This window comes from Microcaecilia unicolor, chromosome 3, assembly GCF_901765095.1.
Source record: "Microcaecilia unicolor chromosome 3, aMicUni1.1, whole genome shotgun sequence".
Classification (NCBI taxonomy): domain Eukaryota; kingdom Metazoa; phylum Chordata; class Amphibia; order Gymnophiona; family Siphonopidae; genus Microcaecilia; species Microcaecilia unicolor.
In genome coordinates, this window is record NC_044033.1 from 364,113,984 (window position 1) to 364,135,406 (window position 21,423).

General features: G+C 44.1%; 1 protein-coding gene across 1 annotated transcript in view; it reads right to left on the reverse strand.

The window, feature by feature from the left end:
• FAM184A (family with sequence similarity 184 member A) overlaps positions 1-21,423 on the reverse strand; it is a 306,691-nt gene that overhangs the window by 22,868 nt on the left and 262,400 nt on the right. Inside the window, exons 15-16 of the mRNA XM_030198559.1 lie at positions 15,412-15,529; positions 14,546-14,650 (exon numbers count right to left, since the gene is read on the reverse strand). Of these exons, the coding sequence (XP_030054419.1) occupies positions 14,546-14,650; positions 15,412-15,529 (223 nt within the window). The remainder of the gene's footprint in view (positions 1-14,545; positions 14,651-15,411; positions 15,530-21,423) is intronic.

Below are 21,423 nucleotides of genomic sequence, written 5' to 3' on the forward strand. Positions count from 1 at the left end.
GGCATGTCAGAGGCGTGGTGGAGACGGAACTGGGGCGTGGTTATCAGCCGAGGAGAGATGAGCGTCTTTAGCTAATAATCGAAAAAAAGGCGTTTTTACCGTGATTTTGGGTCACTTTTTTTTTGGACCCTTTTTTTTTCATGAACAAGTCCCAAAAAAGTGCTCCAACTGCCCAGATGACCACTGGAGGGATCGGGAATGACCTCCCCGGACTCCCCCAGTGGTCACTAACCCCCTCCCACCAAAAAAAACCCACTTAAAAAACTTTTTTTCCAGCCTGTATGCCAGCCTCAAATGCCGTACCCCACCTCCATGACAGCAGAATGTGTTTGATCCTGTCACAGCCTTTCCCTGGGTCAGATGTGGCTCTCGGGTGCAGTACAGGGTCACATCAGCATTGTATTGTGGTGGGTGTAGGGTATTGGGCTCCGTGATTTCATTAGCTTGTGTTACAGTCTCACGATGTTGGTAGTTGGTAGGCTCTTCTCCCATGGTGCTTTTCCCCCTGCCTACTGGGTCAGAGTGTGCCCTGTTGTGTTTCCTGTTATAGTCCATGCGATAGTGGCCATTTTTGTAAGCCAGTTTTAGTTCCCTTTCCTGTGTTAGCCACGTTACAGAACTTAGTTCTTCCCTTGAATGTGGCTGAAAGAGGGCATTGTACAGCATTCTGCCAGCTCTGACCTACTGCTCATCTCAGTACCAGGGAGACTCGTTGCCAGTGGGGCACAACCTCTGATCTGCAGTTAACTGTGAGTAAACGCGGTTATTCCAATAAAGGACGTTTTCGGAGAGATTAGTCTTCAGGTGTCAACTGGTGTGCCAATGTTATATAGCAGCAACCAGTCCTAGAGGCCTGCGTGTATGCAGGTCCCTGGAGCACTTTTAGTGGGTACCGCCAGTGGTGTGCTGGAGCAGGCTCTCACAGGCTCGCAAGAGCCGGTTGTTAAGTTTTTAAGAATTTTGGGAGCCGGTTGTTAAGTAGCCCTCCATGGCTACTTAACAACTGGCTCCCAAAATGTGGGTTTGGGCCCCCTGCTGAATTATCTTTTACTTTGCTGGTGGGGATGCTGAGCCCTGCCAGCCAAGTAAATAGACTACTGCTGCTCCTGTTTCCAGCTCTGGGCAGCAGGCTGGGACTTCTCAAGCATGTGAGAGAAGTTCCAGCATGCTGCTCAGAGCAAGACGTTGGGAGTGGTGGCAGTCCATTTATTGGCTGCCAGCAAAGGTATGCCTAGCATGCCCACACGAAGGGAGGGAGGAGAGAGAGGCAAGTGTTTCTCCTCCCCCCCCCCCCCCCCGGCCACCCCTGGCCCTTCTAACTGCAGAGCTGTCTACGTCCGGAGAAAGAGCCTGTTGTTAAAAATTTACCAGCACACCCCTGGGTACCGCAGTGCACTTCAGCCAGGTGGCCCCAGGCCCATCCCCCCCCCACCTGTAACACTTGTGCTGGTAAATGGGAGGCCTCCAAAACCCACTGTACCCACATGTAGGTGCCCCCTTCACCCCTAAGAGCTATGGTAGTGTTGCACATTTGTGGGTAGTGGGTTTTGGGGGAGGGGGGTTGGGGGCTCAGCACCCGTGGTAAGGGAGCTATGCATGTGGGAGCTTTTTCTGAAGTCCACCGCACTGACCTAGGGTGCCCAGTTGGTGTCCTGGCATATCAGGGGGGGCGAGTGTACTACGAATCGTGGCCCCTCCCACGACCAAATGGCTCGGATTAGGACGTTTTTGAGCTGGGCGTTTTTAGTTTCCATTATCGCTAAAAAAAACAAACGCCCAGCTCAAAAACGTCCATTTTTTCGAAAATACGGTTCGGCCCACCCCTTCACGGACCTGTTCTCGGAGATAAACGCCCATGGAGATAGGCGTTTCCATTCGATTATGCCCCTCCATGTCAGGTAATACCTATCTAGGCATCATTCGCGGCCGGTGGAATGCACCTTGTAGAAAACTGCAAACAATGTAGCGAAGCAACTGGAGGAGGTCCATTGAGCCTCCTACTTTAATATGGACTTTCCATGCTGCAACAAGGCAGAGGTTAACACAGTGTGTGTAGAAGCAGAACCACTATTTTTTACCTCTCATTACTGGTCTGCATTCACTGAGGAATCTATCCAACAAGTCTATGCCACCCATTGTCTTATTGTAGATGTCAATCATTTGAGGACATGGCACCATGATATGCTTCTTATGTATACTGGAATTTTTTTTCTTTTTTTTCCCCCCTCCACACTAAAGTTATCATATTGAAGCAAACAGAAATGCTGTTATCAACATTTTTTTCAGATGTCATGCTTTAGATATCATAAAGAGTAGAGCATTACATAAGTAGATATAAGTACATAAGTATTGCCATACTGGGAAAGACCAAAGGTCCATCAAGCCCAGCATCCTGTTTCCAACAGTGGCCAATCCAGGTCACAAATACCTGGCAAGATCTCAAATATGTACAAAACATTTTATACTGCTTATCCCAGAAATAGTGGATTTTCCCCAAGTCCATTTAATAACGGTCTATGGACTTTTCCTTTAGGAAGCTGTCCAAACCTTTTTTAAACTCCACTAAGCTAACCGCCTTTACCACATTCTCTGGCAACGAATTCCAGAGTTTAATTACACGTTGAGTGAAGAAAACTTTTCTCCGATTCGTTTTAAATTTACTACATTGTAGCTTCATCGCATGCCCCCTAGTCCTAGTATTTTTGGAAAGTGTGAACAGACGCTTTACATCTACCTGTTCAACTCCACTCATCATTGCCCAAGAATTACTTACAAATAAGATTTGTGTGGCTTGTAATGCTTTCATTTCATCTCATTCAATTAGTTAATCGCACATAGAAAAAAATGAAAAAGTGTAGAAGCCACTACACAAAATGCTGCTTTTCTTTGAACACAGTTTAAGCTAGCTCCATAGAGCCCTTCTTCCCTTTCTACCTTATGAAAAAAAACATTGAGTTGTGGTGCTTCAAGACAACTCTTTTTAGCACAAGGACTAGCAATACATGCATCAGCAGACAGTATGTTGCTATCTGCTGAGAATGGCACATTGTTTGCCCAGTGTGGTAAATGCAGGACAGATGTGTGACATTTATTGCTCAGGCTTTGCATTGACTTTGTCATATGTTTTGCAGTTATGGTATGGTAAGTGCTAAAACTTACTGGCGGGTCCTCTTAAAGATTTGTTTAATAAATCCTTGGAGACAGGGGAGGTTCCTTGGAATTAGAGAAGAGCGGATGTGGTCCCTCTTCACAAAAGTAGTGACAGAAAAGAAGCTGGAAACTACTACTTAACATTTCTAGAGCGCTACTAGGGTTACGCAGCGGTAAACCTCACTTCAATTACTGGAAAAGAAATTGAAGTGATGCTGAAGGAAAGGATAGTGAATTTCCTGGAAGATCCAAGACAACATAATTTTATCAAAGGTAAACTATGCCAAATGAATCTGAATGAATTTTTTGACTGGGTGACCAGAGAACTGGATCAAAAATGTGTGCTAGATGTAATCTACTTAGATTTCAGCAAAGCTTTTGACATGGTTCCTCATACGAGGCCCTTGAATAAAATTGACAGGCTGACGTTAAGGACACAAAATGGAGAACTGGATTAGGAACTGGTTGACAGATGCCAGAGGGTGGTGGTTAATGTAATTCACTCGGAAGAAGGAAAGTTAAGTAGTGGAGTGCCCCAAGGATCAGTGCTGGGGCCGATTCTGTTCAATATATTTGTGAGCAACATTGCAGAAGTTTTAGAAGGTAAGGTCTGCCTTTTTGCGGACAATACCAAGATTTGTACAGAGTAGACACTCTGGAGGGAGTGGAAAACATGAAAAAGGATCTGCAGAAGTTAGAAGAATGGTCTAATATTTGGCAATTCAAATTCAATTCTAAGAAATGCAAAGTGATGCACTTAGGGAGTAGAAATCCAAGGGAGACATATGTGCTAGGCAGTGAGAGGCTGATATACACAGACAGGGAGAAGGATCTTGGGGTGATAGTATCTGAGGATCTGAAGGCGACAAAACAGTGTGACAAGGCGGTGGCTAGCCAGAAGGATGCTAGGCTGTATAGAGAGAAGTGTAACAAGTCGTTGGTGAGGCCCTACCTCAAGTATTGTGTTCAGTTTTGGAGGCCGTATCTTGCTAAAGATGTATGAAGATTTGAAGCGATCCAAAGGAAGGTGACAAGAATGATATGGGGCTTGCGCCAAAAGACATGAGAAGAGACTGGAATACCTGAGTATGTATACCCTAGAGGAGAGGAGGAACAGGGGAGATATGATACAGACGTTTAAATACTTGAAAGGTATTAATATAGAAATAAATATTTTCCAGAGAAGGGAATGTGGTAAAACTAGAGGACATGTGGTAGTGGTAGACAAGAGTAATGTCAGAAAATTCTTTTTCACAAAGAGGGTGGTGGATGCCTGGAATGACCTCCCGAGAGAGGTGGTAGAAAAAAAAACTGTGGCGGAATTGAAAAAGGCATGGGATGAACACAGACGATCTCTAATTAGAAAATAAATGATATAAAAAAACAAAACTTAAAGGGTTGCATATGTGTTGCATGTCAAGTGGTGCGTAGATGACAACTCTGGCTGCATCAACTAAGGCCGGTGCTGAGCTGGCTTGTACAGTCTGAGTCCAGCATATGGTGATCCGGTTTAGAGTGGGCTGGGGAGAGCTTTGTGATGGAATCTCCAGTGGTTTGGAACGAGAGGAACGTGCTGGGCAGACATTTATGGTCTGTGTCCCGCAAATGACAACATGGATTTGGATAGGTTGGAGTGTGCTTTGATGTCAACTCCAGTAGTTGGAACATAAGGACAGAGCTGGGTGGACTTCTACGGTCTGTCCCAGAAACACCAAAGAAAGACCATGATCAAGTATATAATATCAAGTATCTTGAATTGACAATGAATGTGACTGTTGGGCAGACTGGATGGACCATTCAGGTCTTTATCTGAAGTCACTTACTGTGTTACTATGTTTTAGTAAACATCCCCTAATTGCAAACCTCTTTGAAACAATTAGCCAAAAATAGTTTACACAAATAGCTTGTTACTTTGACATTTCTCTTTTCTAACAACAAGACCAAACAAGCACTAAAAGTAGGTATGTTTCGAGGCTTGGGGATTGAGAATCACTTCTCTAAACTAATGCATAATGAGTGAGAATTTATTTCTGTTTGGGTCGAGAGGGCCACAGAACTAAAGGTTAATGTATATAGTCACCATTATGCATTAGCTTTGGGACCTCCTCAATTTCCTTTTCAGTTTGCTCTGCAGCAAGAAGAGACAAAACTGATTTTATTTTTGAAAGAAACATTTTATTGAAGCTGGTTATCAAAGCACAACAGGAATAGACTTCCTGGACCTATATGTCTAGCTCCATCTCTACCTGTTTTCAAATCTATGCTGAAAACCCACCTTTTCACTACTGCTTTTGGCTCCTAGCCACAATTGCCCTCCCCTTGTCATTTCCACCCTTGTCACCCATTACTTCCCTCACTTGTAACTGTCTTGTCTGTCTGTATTATTTAGATTGTAAGCTCTTTTTGGCAGGGACTGTCTCTTTGTATCAGGTGTTCAGCGCTGCGTGTATCTGGTAGCGCTATACAAATGCTAATAATAATAATAACTTAGATTCTTGTTGCTTCCAGAACTGTCATTAGAGGTAGCAGTTTGCTACTGATAGCTTCCATTTTGTTCAAACACATCTTTGTCAGTGAAACAAACATTAAAAAGATAAAAAAGATTTTATTGTTCTTTATAATAAATTTGTTTTGTTGCTGTTGTTGACATACACTGAGATGCGGCATGCACTGTATTATAGATCTAGGGCTCTGTTTACTAAGCCATGCTAAAGGTGTGTTAGCGTTTTTAGCGTGCGCTAACCATGTAGATTCCCATAATATTCCTATGGGCGTCTACATGGTTAGCGCACACTAAAAACACTAGCGCACCTAGAAAGTAGAAGCTGAACTAATTTAACAATTTAAAAAAACTATTTTGGCTAATTGTTTCAAAGAGGTTTGCAACTTAGGGGGATGTTTACTATAGTACAGTAAATTTTGCCTTTTTTTGCTAACTCTGGGCTGGTCAGAATGCTGTAGCAATACCTGGAGTATTGTGTTCAGTTTTGGAGGCCGTATCTGGCTAAAGATGTAAAAAGACTGGAAGCGGTGCAAAGAAAAGCTATGGAAATGGTATGGGATTTACGTTGCAAACCGTATGAGGAGAGACTTGCCGACCTGAACATTTATACCTTGGAGGAAAGTTGAAACAGGGGTGACATGATACAGATGTTCAAATATTTGAAAGGTATTAATCCGTATACGAACTTTTTCTGGAGACGGGAAGGTGCTTTACTTTTTGTCTATTAGATTGTAAGCTGCGTACACTTTGTAGCGCTCTAGAAATGTCAAATAGTAGTAGTAGTAGTAGTAGTAGAGGACATGACTTGAGGTTGAAGGGGGGCAGACTCAAGAGTAATGTCAGGAAGTATTTTCTCACAGAGGGGGTGGTGGATACGTGGAATGCCCGCCCGCGGGAGGTGGTGGAGATGAAAACGGTAATGGAATGGAGGAATGGCCTAGTGGTTAGAGCACCGGTCTTGCTATCCAGAGGTGGCCGGTTCAAAATCCCACTGCTGCTTCTTGTGATCTTGGGCAAGTCACTTAACCCTCCGTTGACTCAGGTACAAAATTAGATTGTGAGCCCTCCTGGGACAGAGAAATATCCAGAGTTCCTGAATGTAACTCACCTTGAGCTACTACTGAAAAAGGTGTGAGCAAAATAAATAAATAAAAATACACATGCGTGGGATAAACACAAAGCAATCCTGTTTAGAAGGAATGGATCTATGGAATCTTAGCAGACATTGGGTGCCGACGTCGGTATTTGGAGAATAAAACCAGTGCAGGGCGGACTTCTACAGTCTGTGCCCTGAGAAAGGCAGGGACAAATCAAACTCGGATATACATATAAAGTATTACATACCATGTAAAATAAGTTTATCTTGTTGGGCAGACTAGATGGACCGTTCAGGTCTTTATCTGCTGTCATTTACTATGTTACTATCCAGCTTATTTTCGAAAGAGAAGGACGCCCATCTTTCGACACAAATTGGGAGATGGGCTTCCTTCTCCCGTGTGTGCCCAAATCGGTATAATCGAAAGCCGATTTTGGGCGCCCCTAACTGCGGTCCGTTGCGGGGATGACCAAAGTTCACGGGGGCGTGTCGGAGGCGTAGCGAAGGAGGGACTGGGGCGTGTTTATCGGCCGAGGAGAGATGGGCGTCCTCGGCCGATAATGGAAAAAAGAAGGGCGTCCCTGGCGAGAATTTGTTCCGCTTTATTTGGTCCCTTTTTTTTTAGGTCCAAGTCACAAAAAAATGCCCGAACTACCCAGATGATCACGGGAGGGAATCGGGGATGACCTCCCCTGACTCCCCTAGTGGTCACTAACTCCCTCCCACCCTAAAAAAAAAACCTGTAAAAACTTTTTTGCCAGCCTCTATGCCACCCTCAAATGTCATACTCCGGTCCATTGCAGCAGTATGCAGGTCCCTGGAGCTGTTTTAGTGGGTGCAGTACACCTCAGGCAGGCGGACCCAGGCCCATTCCCCCCCCCCCACCTTACACTTGTGGTGGAAAATGGGAGCCCTTCAAAACCCACCAGAAACCCACTGTACCCACATGTGGGTGTCCCCCTTCACCCCTTAGGGCTATGGTAGTGGTGCATAGTTGTGGGGAGTGGGTTTTGGGTGGGTTTGGGGAGCTCAGCACCGAAGGTAAGGGAGCTATGTACCTGGGAGCAATTTGTGAAGTCCACTGCAGTGCCCCCTAGGGTGCCCGGTTGGTGTCCTGGCATGTGAGGGGGACCAGTGCACTATGAATCTTGGCCCCTCCCACGACCAAATGCCTTGCAGTTTTTGAGATGGGCACCCTCGGTTTCCATTATTGGCGAAAACCGAGGGCGCCCATCTCTACAGCCGGTGATCTCAGCATTTAGGTCGACTATCTCTAAGGTCAACCCAAATGTTGAGATTTGGGCGCCCCCAACCGTATTATTGAAATGAAAGATGGACGCCCATCTCGTTTCGAAAATACGGTCGGCCCCGCCCCTTCGCCGTCCTCGGAGATGGGCGTCCCCGATCGAAAATGCCCCTCTATGTTACCTTACACATGTCACTAGTATTGTTAAAGCTGCTGTAACTGGTAAATAAATAAAACCTGTGCTTGCTTGCATTTGCTAAAATCAATGCTTGTTTTTACTGTACTCTTTTGACTGGTGCAATTATTCTGTAACTATTTTTATAAGAATGTTCGTTTCCTTACCTGTATCTATTTCCATTCACACTAGAGATGAAATGTTTTTTTCAAATGCAAGGAAGCTGCCATATTTTGAATGTGACCTACTTCCATTCCTGAATGGGATCGGGGCTGAAGTTGTTGCTGGGGTCATTATGGTAACCTGTCTCTGGAAGGAGGGAGCCGCTGCTCAGATGTGTCAGGAGTGAGCTATGGGAGGATGGAGGGGGATGGGGATGTGGGGCTATGGCTCCGCCTTAAATTTAGCTGATGTGTCTTTCTGAAATAAATAGAATGTAACTGGGCCATGTATTCAGAGTGCCACCACCAGGTCTACAGCAGGCTTGGCCAGATGTGTCGGGAATGAGATGTGAGAGGTGGAGTGGCTGTAGGAGCTATGCTTCTGCCTTAAATTCGGCAGGGGTCAGAATTGTACACAAAGTTGTTCTTTTCTTTTGTAACAAGATTCAAGTTTTCATTCTGTTTTAAAAGCAGGTTACTTTCTGTGTGTGTGTATATATGAGTTAAAATCAGGATGTTTAATGATCTCTGTGTCTTTTTGGTCTGAATGCAGAACAGAAAGGAGGGGGATATGGAAGGCGGGGGGGGGGGGGGGGGGAGGAAGTGTGGATTCTCTCAGAATGCAGCACATTGGTCTTTAAGCTTGTTCCGAGAGGAGGAACGGGTGTCTGGGTTAGCGGCATCCTTTCCTCAGAGAAAAAAAAACATCTGTGAGTCCAGGGCTCGGGAGGAGGAGGGAGATCTGGGGTCATGTCTTTTTGCAGTACTGTTCAGAAAAGGAGTTTAAAGTAGTGTGAAGGCTAAACAAATGCCTATTTTCTTTCCTGATAGAGAGAGGAAAAAAATAAAGTTTAAGCTGTGAACGTTCCCTCTAGGGGTAGTATCGGGTGCTTTTGACGTCACTTCCCGTCACGTGACCCCATCCAAGATGGCAGCTAGTATGAAACAGGAAGTGATGTGATACATACAGTATTTGCCGCCATCTTGGAGTTGCACGGGGACAGAAATCCTACCCATCCCCGCCCGTCCCTGCTGGAATCTTACCCGTCCCCACCCATCCCCGCTGGAATCTTACCCGTCCCCACCCATCCCCGCAAAAATTAAAACCATTCCAACCCGTCCCCGCAAGAATTTAACCCATCCCCACCCATCCCCGTAAGAATTTAATAGTACATAAAAGAAAGTTCCAGTCAGCTCCCTTTCTGGATTTGAGCCACAGCACTGTAGGCAAGGAAGGAATAGAAATTGGAACTTGGAACACTCTGGTGCGCACATGTAAGATTTGTCTCTGATTCACTGGCAGTGTGTGCTGAGGATGAGTCCATTCACGCCACATGCACGCGCCAGTAGGTCAGGTGACATCTGATTCTCGTGCCTGTGTCAGAGCTGAGGTCTGTGCACCAGCCTGGGAGCAAAGAGGATTAACAGTAACATAGTAAGTGACAGCAAATAGACCTGAACGGTCCATCCACTCTGCCCAATAGTCACACTCATGATCAATTCATCATTAAATCAACAAGTGTGATATTATATACTTGATTATGGTCTTTCTTTCGTGTTTCTGGAACAAAGACCACAGGAGTCTATCTGGCCCCATCCTTATGTTCCAACTGCTGGAGTTGCCATCGAAGCTCACTCCAGCCTATTCATGTTCTCATTTGTGGGACACAGACCGTAAAAGTCTGTCCAGCACTGTCCTTATGTTCCAGCCACTGAAGTTGCTGTCTAAGCCCTTTCCAGCCCATCCTACACCAGATTGCCATGTATGAGACACAGACCATACAAGTCTGCCAGGTATCAGCTCTAGATCATCACAGCCAGAGTCGCCATCTAAGTGTCACTTGACATATCCACACACATGCAGCCATTTAAGGTTAGCTTTTATATAACTTCCATTTTCTAATTAGAGATCCTCTGTGTTCATCCCACGCCTTTTTGAATTCCGTCATCATTTGTGACTCTACCACCTCCTTAATGGAAGACTTTCCACATTTATGCTGTTAAAGCAAGAAAGAAGAGGAGGAAGAGACAGCACTCAAATAAATTGGTATTCGGTAGATGAGAGGCTGGTGCAGGTGCAGCTTACACTTCCACGGGAAGCCCACAGAACTGGTTCCATCCCCGCGGGAACCCCGCAGAACTGCTTCCATCCCCGCGGGAACCCCGCAGGAACTGCCTCCGTCCCCGCGGGAATCCCGCGGGTTCCGCGGGATTCCTGCGGGGACGGAAACCGTGCAGCTCTCTACTACGATGTCACTTTCTGTGATATCACCAATTGGGGTGGAGTTTAAGGCAGGGGTGGGATTATGCAAAAGAGACTGGATGTGGGTGGGGCTGTGACATCATATCCAGTTACATCATCAAGGGGTAGAGTATGGGCAGGATTTTGGTGCTGAATAGGTGTGGCCTGGGTAGATCCTCGATTCTGATTGGCTGACATGACCAGAAGTGGGTGTGATCACCTGTCAAAATCAATTTAATTAAGTTGATGAATGCTAGTGAGACTAACTACTCTGAGGCATAAGGAATTCTGCAGAAGCAGTATGGGCGTAGACGGGGGGGGGGGGGGGGGGGCGAGGGGGGCATTGCCCACCCAAACGACGACTTAGTCTTACCCGAAGTCACAGTGGCGAATTGGCAGGCGGGGCGCCAGTAGTAAAAGCAGCAAGCAGGCAGGCTCGACTCGATCCTTTGCTTCCCTGCCCTCTCAGCGTCCCGCCTGCCAGAAAGGAAATGACATCAGAGGAAGGCGGAACGCAGAGAGGGCAGGGAAGCAAAGGATCGAGTCGAGCCTGCCTGCTTGCTGGTTTTACTACTGCCGCCTGCCCGTTTGCCACTGCAACTTCGGTACTAGAGAGTGGAGTGGAAGTGAGCCAGCCTATCTAGTCCACTGTAAGGAAGGAAGCCATTTGGTAAATCTCTGTTTCCACTCCCCCGCGCAGCCGTCGCTGTTCACTCAAAACACAGCAAGCAAACCTGTGAGCTGCTGCATCCCACGTTGTCATTCTTTATTGTTGATCCATCTTTAACAAGTCTAACACTGTTTTTGTTGGGTAGGCAGTGCCTTACAAGGTGGAGGGGAAAATAAATAAACAACTTCAAAAAGGAAGGAAGGAGATAAACACGGATGGAGGGGAAGGGAGAGAGGAGAAATGCTGGACCTGAATGGCGGAGAGGGAAGACAGAGGAAGGAGATGCCCAAGGATGGTGGGAGGGGAGAGAGTTGAAATGCTGGACATGGATGATGAGAGAGGAAGTGAGATGAACATGGATGGAGGGGGGGGGGGAGAGAGGAAAAATGCTGTACATGGATGGAGGGGAGGGAAGACGGCAGCGGTGCGTGCAGGAGTATGGCCCCGCGCACGTTTGTATTATGCTTTGCCGGGGGGGGGGGGGGGGGGGGTGAGCGAGTGAGAGAAAGAGAGGAAGGAAAGGGAAGAGCATGTAAGTTCACGGTTTCTCCAGGCTGCCAGTAGGAGAGAGAAAGAGAGAGAGAGATGGGAGATGCTGTGAAGGGGGAGACAGTGGGGGGGAGACACTGGATAGAATGGGGAAGGGGATGGAAAGAAACAGGATGGGCAGGGGAGAGAGGAGAATTGCTGGACAACAGGGATTGATGGAGGGGACAGGGGAGAGAGGAAATTTGCTGGAGATGGATGGAGAAAGCAGGGAGAATGGAAAGTTGCTGGACATGGATGGAGGAGAAGGCAGGGGAGAATGGAGAGTTGCTGGACATGGATGGAGGAGAAGGCAGGGGAGAATGGAGAGTTGCTGGACATGGATGGATGGATGGAGAGGAGGGCAGGGGAGAGATAAAAATCACTGGACATGGAGCGGAGGGCAGGGGAAGGAGGAGAATTGCTGGACATGGATGGATGGAGGGGAAAGGGGAGAGAGGAAATTTGCTGGATATGGATGGATGGAGGAGAGGGCAGGAGAGAATGGAGAGTTGTTGGACATGGATGGAAGGAGGGGAGGGCAGGGGAGAGAGGAGAATTGCTGAACATGGATGGATGAATGGAGGGGTCAGGGGACAGAGGACATTTGCTGGATATGGGTGGATAGAGGAGTGGGCAGGGGAGAATGGAGAGTTGCTGGACGGATGGATGGAGGGGTGAGAAGTCAGGAAGGAGATGCACATGGATGGAGGGGAGGGACAAGAGAAGAAATGCTGGACATGGATGGAGTGGAGGGCAGGGAAGAGAGAAGAAATGTTGGACAAGGATGGAGGGAAGGAAAGACAAAGGAAGGAGATGCACATGGATGGAGGGGAAGGGAGAGAGGAGAAATGCTGGACATGGATGGAGGGGAGGGAAGACAGGAAGTAGATGCACATGGATTGAGGGGAGTGAGGAGAAATGCTGGATATGGATGGAGGAGAAACTGCTGAGTTTAAGGGCTGGTTTGGAACACGTTGAGGGCAGATACTGAGACTCGAGGAAGGATAGGGACAGGGCTACAGATGGTAGACAGGATGCATAAGGACACAGGAGGATGGTGGATATGGTGAGAGAAAAAATATCAAATGGAAAGAAGACACTGCATAAAACAGAAGACACTGGGACCAAAGCGAATAGAAAAACTAAATGATCAGACAACAAAGGTAGAAAAAAGTATTTTATTCAGAATTTATTAATTGGAATATGTCAGCTTTTTGAAATGTGCATCTGTGATATTTTGCATGTAAGTTTCAATTTTTCTGGCTGAGTCTGACTTCTTGAGTTAACTTTCCAGTTCCAGTATTTTGCCTTCATATTTTTTGATTTCTAGTTCCTTGTGTCATGTCTGTTGTGTCATGTGTTTTTTCATGTGTGATCAAGGTGCCGTATTCTGCTAGCGTGTAGTATTTGCAGCCCTGTTTGTTTGTTTTTTTTTTTTTCACGAAGTAGTGTATTGGTGTTTTAGAGCCTGGTGTGATTACAGTTCTGCCTTTTCACGCTTAAGGTTGTAGCTCGTCCTGTCCTTGGAATTAGTGCTGTTATGGTTTAGTAAGGATATGAGTGTGTTTTTGTACAAGTTCATGTATAGCGTTTTGCAGTGGAGAGATTGTGTGTTGGCCTTACTGAGGTGGCACCAAAACATCAGAAAGGGTGTAGAGCCTAAATCATGACACACTACCTCTTGAAGGATGTACATTATAGAGACTATGCATTTCTAAGGTCAACACTGGAATGGTATGGGAAGGGGGTGGGGACATACTACTGGAGAGGAAGAGGGAGTGCTGGGTAAGGAGGAAAGAAGGAAGGAAGGAAGGGAGAAAGAGCTGGCTTGATATCTCATACATATTCATTATGGTTATTCCCAAAAAAAGCCAGCTCTTTTTCCCTTCCTTCCTTCCTCCATATTAGCATATTCATTTGAATATATATATATATATATATATATACATATATACATACACACACACAAATGAATATGCTAATATGCTCCACCCCATCCTTTGCCCTCCCAAATGAAACAGTCAAACTGCGCCCATGAGAAGCAGCCTTCAGCACTCTGCTTAATCTGAAGATCATTTCATCTGATCTGGATCATGCCATCTACAAGGGGATAAGGTAGAGGTGGAACACATAGATAAGATAGAATAACAGGAGTTTAGATACAAGATAAGTGTGAATAACCTGGGGAAAAATTGCACGTGGAGACATAAAAGCTGTATGTGTTTTAAGCAAATGAGGGCTAACTTCTGATTTGGGCTTGGGTTCAGAGGAGTGCTTGATGGAAGAACTTTACTTCCCTCTCTTGTGTTGAAAACTACTTTGAATTTGCAAATATTAGAGTTTTGGATGATAGCACTTTATCTCCTTTCCAAAAACAACCACTTACACATGTAAGTAAGAAGCAGAATTGCTGCTTATATGTAGTGCTATTTATACATGCTAAGCCCCAAGTTTTGTTTTATATGTTTTTTTTTCTATAATGGCTTCTTCCGAGATGGAATGTACTAAATAAACTTTTTTTTTTTGCAGTCCTACATGAATTTTATAAAAGGATCTACATTTAGCAAACCTCTTATAAAATACTTTCTTCAGTGTTGTATGCACTGACTTAAATGTCTATTTCCCAATTAAATGCATTATATAACATTATCATCAGAATGGATAGGTATAAAAACATTCTTTTGGGGGAAAAAAAAATAAAAGAACCCATCCTTATCTGGAACGAACAAAGATATTTTCTTTCATTCTGAAGAAACTGAGCAAATAGAACATACCTTCACAAGTGGATTGATAATACCAACACTGGGGTTTGCATTGAACAATTTATTGAAATTGGTCTCTCGGTTTACTAGTTCCAGTTGGTAGAACTTCTTGTCATCCTATCAAAAATAAATATAGAGCTCTGAAATTCTGTAACATATCTTTAATAAGAAAAGCATCAAACACCATAGCTTTTGCAAATATAATGAAGTAATACACACAATTAATGATAGTAACATAGTAGATGACGGCAGAAAAAGACCTGCACGGTCCATCCAGTCTACCCAAGATAATTTCACATGTGCTACTTTTTGTGTATACCTTACCTTGATTTGTATCATTGTCAGGGCACAGACTGAATAAGTCTGCCCAGCACTAGCCCCGCCTCCCAACCACCAGCCCCGCCTCCCCCCAACGGCTCTGCCTCCCAATCTCGGCGAAGCTTCTGGGGATCCCTTCCTTCTGAGCAGGATTCCTTTATGTTTATCCCACCCATGTTTGAATTCTGTTACCGTTTTCTTCTCCACCACCTCCCGCGAGAGGGCATTCCAAGCATCCACCACTCTCTCCGTGAAAAAATACTTTCTGACATTTTTCTTGAGTCTGCCTCCCTTCAATCTCATTTCATGCCCTCTAGTTCTACTGCCTTCCCATCTCCGGGAAAGGTTCGTTTGTGGATTAATACCTTTCAAATATTTGAACATCTGTATCATATCACCCCTGTTTCTCCTTTCTTCCAGGGTATGATGCAGAAGGTAAGTCATTTGAAAGTTTATGGGCAGTTAAATTATATTAATAGGGTTCTGCTGTGAACGTTTTGATAAAAAAAATTTAAATCTGTTAATGAGCTTAAATTGAAAAGAATGTGGAAATGTCTTACAATCAGTTTCTTTATGAGCTGGTCCCTTTCTGCAATCATGTCTTTCAGCTCAGTAATAAGCTGCAAGTCTTCTGGCCTTGATTCCCTGTTTTGATACTTCTCTTCTAATTCTTTTAAGCTTTGCAGAAAAAAATAAATTCATATTAGCATTTGTAAACACAATATTTTTGAATGAAATATAATTAAATCTTGCTGTTTCAAATTTGATATTCAGTGCATAACACATTTAAACTGCTTTTGATGGTGGGAAATACAAATAACACCAAAATCCCCCAAATCTCCAGGTCTTCTCTATCTTGGAAGAAATACAGAAATCCCCTTTATTGGTGTAATTGCAAAAAGTATTTTTGATATGTAAAACGTGTTTTAGCACAGCAAGGGGATAATTGTATAAACTCTTTCTACTACTACTACTACTTAACATTTCTAGAGCGCTACTAGGGTTACGCAGCGCTGTACAATTTAACAAAGAGAGACAGTCCCTGCTCAAAGAGCTTACAATCTAATAGACAAGTGAATGGTCGGTCCGATAAGGGCAGTCAAATTGAGGCAGTCTGGATTTACTGAACGGTAAGGGTTAGGTGCCGAACGCAGCATTGAAGAGGTGGGCTTTAAGCAAAGACTTGAAGACGGGCAGGGAGGGGGCTTGGCGAAAGGGCTCAGGAAGGTTGTTCCAAGCATAGGGTGAGGCGAGGCAGAATGAGCGGAGCCTGGAGTTGGCGGTGGTGGAGAAGGGTACTGAGAGGAGGGATTTATCCTGTGAATGGAGGTTACGGGCGGGAACGTAAGGGGAGATGAGGGTAGAAAGATAGTGAGGGGCAGCAGACTGAGTGCATTTGTAGGTAAGAAGGAGAAGCTTGAATTGAATGCGGTATCTGATCGGAAGCCAGTGAAGTGACCTGAGGAGAGGGGTGATATGAGTATATCGGTTCTGGCGGAATATGAGACGTGCAGCAGAGTTCTGAACAGATTGAAGGGGGGATAGATAGCTAAGTGGGAGGCCGGTGAGGAGTAAGTATTCCAGGCGAGAGGTAATGAGAGCGTGGACGAGAGTTCGGGTGGTGTGTTCAGAGAGGAAAGGGCGAATTTTGCTGATGTTAAAGAGGAAGAAGTGACAGGTCTTGGCTATCTGCTGGATATGCAAATAAACTGGCTTTTATACAGTTATCCCATGGGTTACACCCATAGAAGTATGTGTGGTGACAAACTGCATGTTTGCATGCATATAGACATGTTTTGGGTAGAGTTTGGGTGAAGTTACAAAGTACACACATTCTTTCTTAAATACACATGTACGTGCATACTTCAAATGCTAACATTTATACCCACTGCTAAGCAGCTGCAAATGTTTGACTTCAAAGTACCCATAATTTCAATTGGTTTTATATAGACACATTTGGGCTCATTTTCAAAAGAGAAAAACATCCAAAAAGTGGCATAAATCTGCATTTGGACGTTTTTCTCATAAAAACATCCAAATTGGTATTTTCAAAACCAATTTTTAGACTTTTTTCTATGAAGTCCGTCAGAAGTGAGTTCAAATCACAAAGGGATGGCATGTCAGGGTTCTGGCTTTATTTCCTATCTAACTTTAGCCTCATGCATTTTCCCAGGTTACTGTTTCCCACATAGACTATTACAGTTAGGTAGCTCCATCCGAATATTCTCCGAAATGAAGCCTAGGCAGTGTGGATGTACCTCTGCACCAGACAGGTAAGTTACCAAGTAATCCTCATGGCTGCCAGCCTCCCAACTATCTGTATTTCTAATAACTTAGGAGCATGTTTACAAAAGCGTTCGTATTCGATTATGCCCCTCTATGTCCACTATAAATTCCGATCTGTGAACTAATGCTAAACCACCACCTCTTTTGCCATTTCTAATCCAGTGTTTTAGTTTATAACCTGGAGGGCACAAGTCCAAGATGGCAGGGTCTAAGTGGTGCTGGATCCAAGTTTCTGAGAGAAAGAGAAGGTCAAGGTTGTCAGCCTCAATCCAATCGGAAAGTATAACAGCTTTGTGTACAGCTGATCTTGTGTTGATGTAGCCTATATGGAGTAATCTGGAAGGAATGACCACAGATGGTATCTTTTGAATTTTCCGAAGCTGCCACGGCAACCTCACTGGTTTTCGTTTTGGTGGATCCTGTTTAGTCCAATTCTTCTGTATTGTTATATGTCACGTATTCTTTCTTTCTTGCCATACTACTCTATTATTCTCATTTGTATCTATTATCGCCCAGAGTTCTCTCTCTGGCTAATGTAAGCCACATTGAGCCTGCTTGATTGTGGGGATAATGTGGGGTATAAATACATAAATACATAAATAAATAAATAAATAAATAAAAGTGTGCTAAACAATTAGCATGTGTTTTAGAACACTGTCACCCATCCACATGAGTTTACATACTATATATAGGTACTTATTTTGTACCTGGGGCAATGGTGGGTTAAGTGACTTGTCCAGAGTCATTGCCTACCCGCAGGCGTAGGCCGAGTTTCTGCTCATCGCGCTGCGTTATCAGTAATGTGGGCCCAGTATCCGATGGACTCTCCCCACAACTTTGGGTAAACTTAGCCCACAAATATCCCACAAAAAGAATCCAAATCAATCCTACTTGAACATCACCCATAGGTCCAAACAGCCAGTTTAAGCATCCAAACGAGAAGTGCTCTTAGCGACTGTGCCACTTGTTCAAATCAAATAACGAAGATTCTTGGATTAGGGTTAGGCCTGGCTTTGTCCTGCCCTCCTGTCACCACCCGCATAGCTCTATTTGCGGCTACAACCACCCGCCGACGAAAAAAAATACTGCAATTTGGCTTTTCCAAAACACATTCAAAAACAAGGCACCTTGTGGGGAATAAAAATCCCCAACAAAAATAAACCTTGCACGTAAAACAAACAATAGCATTCCATACCTTCTAAAAGTGCTGCAGGCTTCACATTGTGCTCCAGAGTCTTGCACCTTAACCTCCTCACAGGGAGCCTGAGTTCTGCTCTCACTTCCCTCCTTTATAGGGCAGTAGATTCCTCCCTTATGTTTTACCCATCTGATTGGAGGGCCCTGCTGATCCCTGGCTTCTGTTGGAAGGGCCAGAGGGCCTGTCTCTAAATGTAATGTGATTTCCATGTTCTAGCTGTTTCCTTGGGAATAGACTTTGTGGTTCACAGGGCTGGTAAGCTTTAGTTTCCCCTTGCAGGGCTGAAGCTGGGTCTTTGGTGTTGGTCCTCACTTTCACTTTTTCCTCCCAGGCCTGAGTTTTCTTATGGGATGGGACACAGAATTCATCATACACACATAAATCAAAGTGCAGGCTCCTGCTAACAACTACCTCATGCTACAGCTAGGGGCACGTAACACCAACTCAAAATGTGACATTAGGTGTATCCATGCTAATTGCACTTGACGGTGATGTATGGTAGGGAAAGGGACTTGATTATCACCTTTCTATGGTTACAATCAAAGCGGTTTACATACTATATATAGGTACTTGGGGCAATGGTGGGTTAAGTGACTTGTCCAGAGTCACAAGGAGCTGCAGTGGGAATCAAACCCAGTTCCCTAGGATCAAAGTCCACTGCACTAACCACTAGGGTACTCCTCCCTTGTGGTAGGGAACTTGGATGTGTGGAAAGCACAAGGGAGATGCTGGATATGTCTCCAGAGGTTACTGCACAGCCTTTGCAGTTACCATGTATTAATTTCCAGTTATTTAGTGTTTTGATAAGCAATAAAGGCCTGGCTCTTTGACAGAAGTTATGGCTGAATATTGGTTGAATAGTTCAAGTATGTGAGAAATATTATGGGTTGAAATGCCAGAAGAAAATTATTTTCTGTTGTTTGATATATGGCTTAGCAGGTATTTTCACTGTATGAGAAATGTAGCATTTGTATGTTCATTGTAAACCACTCTAAATCCTTGGTTGTATTAAGCGGTATATAAAGTCAATAAATCAAATCAAATCTTTACATGAAGTATGTGCAAACACCTAACAGCACTTTAGTAAACAGGTCCCTGAATCACCAATCAAGACAAAAATTCTATCCTTGCACTTCCTTACCAAGAAAATACATCACCTGGTGAGTAGATTCTAGCTGCAGGACCACTTTCTACCAATGGCAGGTGATGTTCTCTTTTCTGGTTATTTTGCTCCACCAGAGCTGAACAGAGGTTGCCAGGATGGAAATGTGACCAACCTGCTCTGTTCCAGAAGGTCTCCTCTATATTTTAAATTTATTTTTATTTGGATTTAGATTGCATCTGTTCAATTGCAGCACAGGGTAAATTATATTCATGTATAGTATTTGCCTGTTCCCACGCAGTTACAAGAGTTACAACTAGAACATAAGAATAGCTATACTGGGTCAGACCAATGGTTCATCTAGCCCAATATCCAGCTTCCAAAAGTGCCCAATCCAGGTCACAAGTACCTGGCAGAAGCCCAATTAGTAGCACCATTCCATGCTACCAATCCCAGGGCAAGCACTGGATTCCCCCATGTCCATCTCAATAACAGACTATGGACGTTTCCTCTAGGAACTTGTCCAAACTTTTTTTTTACCCAGATATGCTAACTGCTGTTACCATATCATCCGGCAAGGAGTTCCAGAGCGTAACTATTCTTTGAGTGAAAAAATATTTCCTCCTATTTGTTTTAAAAGTATTTCCATGCAATTTCATTTAGTGTCCCTTGGACTTTGTGCTTTTTGAATACATGAAAAATCTATTTCTTTCCACCCGCTCCAAACCACTCGGGATTTTGTAGACCTCAATCATATCCCCCCTCAGCTGTCTCTTATCCAAGTTGAAGAGCCCTAACCTCTTTAACCTTTCCTCATACGGAAGCAGTTCCATCCCCTCTATCATTTTGGTTGCTCTGCTTTGAACCTTTTCTAATTCTGCTGTATCTTTTTTGAGACATGACGCCCAGAATTGAGGTCGTACCGTGGAGCGATAGAGAGCCAATATATTATTTTTGGTCTTATGTTGAATCCTACTCCTAATAATTCCTAGCATCCTGTTTGTTTTTTTGGCTGCCGCCACACACTGGATAGAAGATTTCAATGTGTTGTCTACAATGATACCTAGGTATTTTTCTTGAGTGCTAACTCCTAAAGTGGACCCTAACATCAGATAACTATGATTCGGATTATTCTTCCCAATGTGCATCACTTTGCACTTGACTACATTAAATTTCATTTGCCATTTGGATACTCAGCCTTCCAATTTCCTTCCTGCAAATTTTCACAATCCACATGCATTTTGACAACTTTGAATAGTTTTGTGTCATCTGCAAATTATCACATCGCTTGTTGTTCTGATTTCCAGATCGTTTATAAATATGATAAATAGCACCAGTCCCAGAACAGATCCCCGTCACACTACTATTCACCCTCTTCCACTGAGGAAAATGGCTATTTAATCCTACCTTCTGTCTTCTGTCCAATAGCTAATTCTTAACCAACAGAAGGACATTGTCTCCTATCCCATCACTCCTTAATTTTCTCAGGAGTCTCTCATAGGTACTCTATCAAAAGGTTTCTGAAAACATAGATACATTACATCAACCTGCTCACCTTTATCAACATGTTTAGTCACACCTTCAAAGAAATTAAGCAAATTGATGAGGCAAGACCTTCCTTGGTTGATTCCATGCTGACTATATTCTACTAAACCATGTTTTATGTGTTCTGTAATTTTATTCTTTATAATAATTTCCACAATTTTGCCCGGCACTGAAGTCAGGCTTATCAGTTTGTAATTTCCCAGACCACCCCTGGAACCCTTTTTAAAAATCGGCGTTACATTGGCCACCCTCCAGTCTTCAGCTCCTATGGACAAGTTTGACAGGTTATAGATCACTAGCAGCTGGTCAGCAATTTCATGTTTGATTTTTTTTTCATTACCCTGGGGTGTATACCATCCAGTCCAAGTGATTTATCACACTTTTTGTCAATTCAGCTCAATACATTTTCCAAGTTCACTGAGATTTCTTTCAGTTCCTCCA